Below are 8,526 nucleotides of genomic sequence, written 5' to 3' on the forward strand. Positions count from 1 at the left end.
TATTTAACCTTTATTTAACCAGGTAAGCCAGTTGAGAACAAGTTCTCATTTACAACTGCGACCTGGCCAAGATAAAGCAAAGCAGTTTGGAAAAACACAACAACAACACAAGAGTTACATATGGAATAAACAAAACGTACAGTCAATAACACAATAGAAAATCTATATACAGTATGTGCAAATGTAGTAAGTTATGGAGGTAAGGCAATAAATAGGCCATAGTGCAAAATAATTACAATTATAATTTAGTATTAACACTGGAAAGATAGATGTGCAGAAGATGATGTTCAAATAGAGATACTGGGGTGCAAATGAGCAAAATAAATAACAATGTAAATAACAATATGGGGATGAGGTAGTTGGGTGGGCTAATTACAGATGGGCTGTGTACAGGTGCAGTGATCGGTAAGCTGCTCTGACAACTGATGCTTAAAGTTAGTGAGGGAGATAAGTGTCTCCAGCTTCAGAGATCTTTGCAGTTCATTCCAGTCATTTGCAGCAGAGAACTGGAAGGAATGGTGGCCAAAGGAGGTGTTGGCTTTGGGGATGACCAGTGAGATATACCTGCTGGAACGCATACTACGGGTGGGTGTTGCTATGGTGACCAATGAGCTAAGATAAGGCAGGGATTTCCCTAGAAGGGATTTATAGATGACCTGGAGCCAGTGGGTTTGGCGACGAACATGTAGTGAGGGCCAGCCAACGAGAGCATACAGGTCACAATGGTGGGTAGTATATGGGGCTTTGGTGACAAAACGGATGGCACTGTGATAGACTACATCCAATTTGCTGAGTAGAGTGTTGGAAGCTATTTTGTAAATGACATCGCCGAAGTCAAGGATCGGTAGGATAGTCAGTTTTACGAGGGCATGTTTAGCAGCATGAGTGAAGGAGGCTTTGTTGCGCAATAGGAAGCCAATTCTAGATTTAACTTTGGATTGGAGATGCTTAATGTGACTCTGGAAGTGTCTAACCAGACACCTAAGTATTTGTAGTTGTCCACATATTCTAAGTCAGAGCCGCCGAGAGTAGTGATTCTAGTCGGGCAGGCGGGTGCAAGCAGCGTTCGATTGATATTTGTACTATTTTCTATATTGTAGAATAACAGTGAAGACATCAAAACTATGAAATAACACATGGAATCATGTAGTAACCAAACAAGTGTTAAACAAATCAAAATATATTTTATATTTGAGATTCTTCAAATAGCCACCCTTTGCCTTGATGACAGCTTTGCACACTCTTGGCATTCTCTCAACCAGCTTCATGAGGTAGTCACCTGGAATGCATTTCAATTAACAGGTGTGCCTTCTTAAAAGTTAATTTGTGGAATTTCTTTCCTTCTTAATGCGTTTGAGCCAATCAGTTGTGTTGTGACAAGGTAGGGGGGGGGGGGGGGGGTATACAGAAGATAGCCCTATTTGGTAAATGACCAAGTCCATATTATGGCAAGAACAGCTCAAATAAGCAAAGAGAAATGACAGCCCATCATTACTTTAAGAAATGAAGGTCAGTCAATATGGACCATTTCAAGAACTTTGAAAGTTTCTTCAAATGCAGTCGCAAAAACCATCAAGCGCTGTGATGAAACTGGCTCTCATGAGGACTGCCACAGGAATGGAAGACCCAGAGTTACCTCTGCTGCAGAGGATAAGTTCATTGGAGTTACCAGCCTCAGAAATTGCAGCCAAAATAAAGTCACAGACACATCTCAACATCAACTGTTCAGAGGGGACTGTGTGAATCAGGCCTTCATGGTCGAATTGCTGCATAGAAACCACTACTAAAAGGTCACCAATAAGAAGAACAGACTTGGTTGGGCCAAGAAACACGAGCAATGGACATTAGACCGGTGGAAATTTGTCCTTTGGCCTGGAGTCCAAATTTGAGATTTTTGGTTCCAACCGCCGTGTCTTTGTGAGACGCAGAGTAGGTGAACGGATGATCTCCGCATGTGTATTTCCCACCCTAAAGCATGGAGGAGGAGGTGTTATTGTGTGGGGGTGCTTTGCTGGTGACACTGTCTGTGATTTATTTAGAATTCAAGGCACACTTAACCAGCATGGCTACCACAGTATTCTGCAGCAATACGCCATCCCATCTGGTTTGGGCTTAGTACGACTATCATTTTTTTCAACAGGACAATGACCCAACACACCTCCAGGCTGGAGAGTGATGGAGTGCTGCATTAGATGACCTGGCCTCCACAATCCCCCAACCTCAACCATATTGAGATGGTTTGGGATGAGTCGGACCGCAGAGCGAAGGAAAAGCAGCCAACAAGTTCTCAGCATATGTGGGAACTCCTTCAAGACTGTTGGAAAGCATGTTGAGAGAATGCCAAGAGTGTGCAAAGCTGTCATCAAGGCAAAGGGTGGCTATTTGAAGAATCTCAAATATAAAATGTATTTTGATTTGTTTAACACTTTTTTGGTTACTACATGATTCCATATGTGTTATTTCATCGTTTTGATGTCTTCACTATTATTCTACAATCTAAAAAAAAATAGTAAAAATAAAGAAAAACCCTTGAATGAGTAGGTGTGTCCAAACTTTTGACCGGTAGTGTATGTGTTTTGTGTTCCAATCCTGCCTCACAGCACAGGAGGCCGAGGGGAGAAAAAAAAAAAAAAAAACGAAATGTTCCATTCCTCCTGCATGATACCCTGCTACACAATTATATTTCAATAACAATCCGTGAGTCACCGGGCCGGGTAAAAGACATTCATCTCCTGCCGTTTCCAGAGATTTCATCCGCCCTCTGCCCACTGAACAGCAGGCTCCCACTGAGACCTTGACAGGCTCAGTTAATGAGCATCAATTCCAGGCCACACACACACACAGACATGAAAGCACACACATACAAACGTTCTTACATAAACATGATGGAAGCACACACTTACACACAAACAAGCACAAACATGGTCACACATGAACAAGCTACAACACGCATGCTGCTACACATGCAAGGAGATGAACAGCCAGGGACGATGACATGAGCTCAAGCCAACAACCATTCCTATTCATGAGAATGTCTTACCAAGAAGAGCTTCCAAAGGGACTAATTCGAGGTAAAAAAGGAGTTGGAGCACACAACAAAAAAAGTTAGTGATTTATTTTTGCTCACTTGAATCCATTGACATTAAGCTGACGTCACTTTGCCGTCGAAACGTCAGTCACCTGTTCGCATCGTGTACAATGGATTAAAGTGAGCAAAAATAAAATCACTGCCTTTTTTGTTGAGCGCGCCAACTCCTTTTTACCTCAAATTTGTCCCTTAGGAAGTTTCTTGGTAAGCCATTCTCATGATTTTGTTGAGCACCCCCCTTTCCCTTTCTTTGCTGAAGCTCCAAGGACCACATGAACTCTAACCATTCCTATTTCCTTTCCCCCTGCGTGGATGGTATCTCCCTCGACACCCATCAGCAACACACATACTGCTTGGGGAGGTTACTGGGGCGAGTATGTGTGCACAGTTGGGGGGGGTGAGTACAGTTGGAGGGATATTAAACTGACATGAGCAGCAGTCAGTGACTCCATTCATGAACAACCCCCCCCCGTGGAGTAGCTGCTAATACGATACTAAAGACCACGTGAGGTACTTGCCCCCTTTTTTCAACCAGTCAGATTAGGCACCCGCCCACACGTGTGCGTAACATAGATTACTGACACACATGTACACACCCCCCCCCCCCCGAGCGACCCCTCCCTCTCTCCATGTAATCAACTGTGGTTTTCTAGGTAAGAGTATCTGGCCGAGAGAGAAGAGAAAAGAGAGAGAGATGCGCTTCCTAACGTCCTGCCAAATGTATGACCATATTAGACACGTACACACACACACACACACACACACACACACACACACACACACACACACATATATATATATATATATACACATACATACACACACAAGTATGTGGACACCCCTTCAAATTAGTGGATTCGGCTATTTCAGCCACACCCGTTGTTGACAGGTGTATAAAATAGAGCACCCAGCCATGCAATCTCCATAGACAAACATTGGCAGTAGAATGGCCTTCCTGAAGAGCTCAGTGACTTTTAACGTGGCACCGTCATAGGATGCCACCTTTCCAACAAGTCAGTTTGTCACATTTCCGCCCTGCTAGAGCTGCCCCGGTCAACTGTAAGTGCTGTTATTGTGAAGTGGAAACATCTAGGAGCAACAACGGATCAGCCGCAAAGTGGTAGGCCACACAAGCTCACAGAACGGGACCGCCGAGTGCTGAAGCGCGTAGCGCATAAAAATAGTCTGTCCTCGGTTGCAACACTCACTACCGAGTTCCAAACTGCCTCTGGAAGCAACGTCAGCACAAGAACTGTTAGTCGGGAGCTTCATGAAATGGGTTTCCATGGCCGAGCAGCCGCACACAAGCCTAAGATCACCATGCGCAATGCCAAGCGTCGGCTGCAGTTGTGTAAAGCTCGCCGCCATTCAACTCTGGAGCAGAGGCAACACGTTCTCTGGAGTAATGAATCACACTTCACCATCTGGCAGTCCGATGGATAAATCTGGGTTTGGCGGATGCCAGGAAAATGCTACCTGTCCCAATGCATAGTGCCAACTGTAAAGTTTGGTGGAGAAGGAATAATGGTCTGGGGCTGTTTTTCATAGTTCGGGCTAGGCCCCTTAGTTCCAGTGAAGGGAAATCTTAACACCTCAATCACACCAACAGCGTCACTGCATTTTGGTACACCAGAAGTACATTCATTTCCAAACGAACGCAGCGTTTGCCTTGCAGCATTGCGTTGCAGAGGCAGTTGCAGTGCGTTCTGTGAGGTGCATACGTTGGATTTATCGAACGTATGCATCAAACTGTATGTGTAGACGGCTTGAAAGAAATAGTAGCAGGGGTGAATGTTGAACTTTTGTAGCACACATATCCAGATGATGTTGCGTACTATTTTGCGCAATGATGCTGTCGGTGTGATCAAGGCGTAACACTACAGCATACAATGACATTCTAGACAATTCTGTGCCCCCGAGCACAAAGTGAGGTCCATACAGAAATGGTTTGTAGAGATCGATGTGGAAGAACTTGACTGGCCTGCACAGAGCCCTGACCTCAACCCCATCGAACACCTTTGGGATAAATTGGAACGCCGACTGCCAGCCAGGCCTAATAGCCCAACATCAGTGCCTGACCTCACGAATGCCGTGGCTGAATGGAAGCAAGTTCATGCAGCAATGTTCCAACATCTAGTGGAAAGCCTTCCCAGAAGAGTGTAGGCTGTTTTAGCAGCAAAGGGGGGACCAACTCCATATTAATGCCCATGTTTTTATGAATGAGATGTTCGACGAGCAGGTGTCCACATACACTACATGACCAAAAGTCTGTCCCTCAGATTACACAGACCCACAAAGAATTCAAAAAACAAATCCAATTTTATTAAACTCACATATCTATTACCACAGTGTGCCATCAAAGCAGCAAGATTTGTGACCTGTTGCCACAAGAAAAGGGCAACCAGTGAAGCACAAACACCATTGTAAATACAACCCATATTTATGTTGATTTATTTCCCCTTTTGTACTTCAACTATTTGCACATTGTTACAACACTGCACATATACATAATATAATATTTCAAATGTCTATTACTTTGAAACTTTTGTGAGTGTAATGTTTACTATTCATTTCAGTTTTGTTTATTATCTATTTCAATTGCTTAGGCAATGTAAACATGTTTCACATGCCAATAAAGGCAGTTGAATTGAAATTGAATTGAGAGAGAGAGCTAGTGCCCCCACACCATGACTCATCTCTTGTTTCATGAGGGGAGGGGGGGGGGGTGGAGCTGTCACAACTGGGTCCCCAGATGATTCAGACTTAATTGATTCAAGGAAGGGCCCAGTTCAATTACATTTGTGCAATAAGAGGAGCAGGATGGATTGCCCAGTCTACTATTCTAATAAAGGGAGGTAATGGATTGTAACAACATTTTACTTGTTTGTTTGTTATTAAAGAGGACCATAATAATAACATTCGAATGTACGAGGTTATGTGCTTTAAAGTCAACTTCACATACATTGGAACCCCTCTCCCCATAAGAATTTAAAATATCAATGGGAGCCCCCCACAACTGTCAAAGATATCAACGTGTGGCACTCACGAGAGTCTCAATGTGTACTTTAAAACACTGGAAATATCTCGATCCCAAATATGTCTGACTATGAACATCAAGTTCTCATTTTTAAAATGGGAACATCAAGATGCTGCTCTATCCCTCTACTCGCCATGCGCAGCACCAACACCAGGCCCACCCCCTGATCTATGAGCACAGAGTTTCTGAAGGTAAACAATAGCCACTCCCCCAACAGTTAGAACTGCACAGCGAGAGCCAGGGAGGGAGAGAAGAGTTAACAAGCTTGTTCTAATTATTAGATAGGTGCGTGCTTAGCGTTCCAAAATACACACTCCACTTCTTGAGGAGCGTAATTCGCATGCACGTGCGATTACAAAATCCACAAGCGAGCGACACTGGATGGCAACAGTAACTTTAGACAAATCCAGTTTTAGAGCGCAATCGTTATTACCAAAATACTGCTCCTCTTATGATCTTTTCAACCAGCAGATAATATCCGATCACTCGTCATTTGCCCAGCATGTGCATTTTCAGCGCCATATGTTGGCGAGCCCGCGGTGCGCGCTCCCTCCTCGCTACAAACATACACACTTGCACGACTCTTGCATAAGTTGTCAATAATTTCTTAGAATTAAACAAAATAATGAAATAGCTATTTGTTTAACTGACGCATGTTATACAACAGCACCTCAGGAAAATCCCGCTACCAAAATGATTTCATAACAGCGGTGAACATATGACCGCCCGCCTGTAAATAATACTCGCTGCGTAGTTGGCGTTGCTAACATTGCTCGTGAACTGGGACCTGACATTTTCATATTTTAGGAAATAAAAAGTTGCAGTTGAATGATGTGCTTCTCGTGTTAACTATTTGGCTGGCTATCACAACCATCTGACCCACAGGCACTAACATTACACATTTCACTACCAGCTCTGGAAGTGTGTTTTCCCCCCTGTGCTACATGCTACTGTACTTCTTTGGGGAAGAAACCTAAATCTAACCTACCTTTTTACCTTGATTGCAGTCAGCTTCGGATGACGAAAACGTCCTCGACTCTGGACGATGAGAAATCACGAAATCATTTGAAGTTAACCACATGTAGTGACAGTGAATTTCACGGTGGTCAAATTCCAGTGCAACTACTCTAGCTAGCTAGCTAGTTAACGTTAGCCCACTGACTATCCACGTTGGTGACAGGACGTGCCTGCTAGGCTGTGGTGACAGCACGTCGATCAGATGCTCTCCCAAGAGAGTCAAAATAAAAAGTAGCAATTTACTAAATTAATCCATTATAAAGTCTATCCTAAAGCATAACATATTATTCAACAAATCTGCGATGGCCGCCTTCGCAGTTCTCAGCTAAATACAGTTACTGTAGCTAACTGTTAGCTACCTTTAGCAGACTTTAGGAGTATCATCCGTAAATCCAAATTGTCTAATGTTAGCTTGCAAGATAGCCTCGATCCGCAGCCAGAAAGTCAGTTCTAATGTAAGCTAAAGCTATGGGTACAGCAAGGTAAGCTAACAAATATAATTTTCAAAGCCATGTCGCATTTCTAAAATAGTCCAATGTGATATCCCCCAGGTCCCGATTTGTCACGTGAGTATGTTTTCAGATCCAGTAGGAAAAAATATGCTTAATTTTCATAGAATGAAAGGTTGCAAGCTACTGGCTAGTTTCGAGACGTTGTGCCAAAAAAACATCGCCGCCTGCCCATTCGCTTCCCCGCTCATGTTCTCCCTCTTGTGCGAGGGTTCTGCAACCTCACAACAAAATAAGCTCATACTTTAAACTCTTTTGGCGCCATATTAAATGACGTACTTTAAATTTGCCGTTACTGAAAGCCGATTCAAATATTTTTACGATGGTTTAATTTCGCCAAACAGGCTAAAACCTGAAATAGGAATCAAATAGAATTGTATTTTTCACCTATCGTTTGAAAGTAAAGCCCCCGTTTAGTGTAAGCGGTTTGTTTGGTCGGGTAATATCAGCTCAATAATCGTCCATTTACGGAGAAAAAAAATGGATATTCATATTTCCTTTCATAGTAATAAAGACATTGAAGAAACATATAAATAACGTTAGGCCTACTTTCAAACGTTTTAATAGCCTATTCAATCCACTCCAATCCATGCTGTTGGTTCACACAGACAAGTGATATAAATTCCACAGCATTTGCTACTTTCTATTAGGAGTGATCTGTATTTTGTCGGATCTCCACCAGTCTAGGTTGAAGATAACAAAGTGACATTGTACAATTTCCATGCAGAAGCTTTCGAAAATAAACAAATTCATTGGACCTGGGCCGGAGCGAAATTGAATGGAAGTGAATAGCATTACAGAAAGTTCGAGATCAAAGTGGAAAACGCTCTGCATGGAATTATTAGGTTGTCTTAACCTTAATATATTTTAGACCT

At 43.0% G+C, this 8,526-nt stretch overlaps 1 protein-coding gene across 4 annotated transcripts in view; it reads right to left on the reverse strand.

Moving 5' to 3' along the window:
* jade2 (jade family PHD finger 2) overlaps window positions 1–7,842 on the reverse strand; it is a 153,779-nt gene extending 145,937 nt beyond the window's left edge. For 2 of the 4 annotated variants that reach the window (XM_084170673.1, XM_084170672.1), the window contains exon 1: window positions 7,114–7,842. In XM_084170673.1, the coding sequence (XP_084026799.1) occupies window positions 7,114–7,206 (93 nt within the window). In that variant the 5' untranslated portion in view covers window positions 7,207–7,842. The remainder of the gene's footprint in view (window positions 1–7,113) is intronic. The other 2 variants (XM_084170674.1, XM_084170675.1) reach the window with 2 other exon arrangements.
* Window positions 7,843–8,526: the final 684 nt, after the last annotated feature.

The sequence above is a fragment of the Coregonus lavaretus genome (assembly GCF_964263955.1).
Source record: "Coregonus lavaretus genome assembly, chromosome: 10".
NCBI lineage: Eukaryota > Metazoa > Chordata > Actinopteri > Salmoniformes > Salmonidae > Coregonus > Coregonus lavaretus.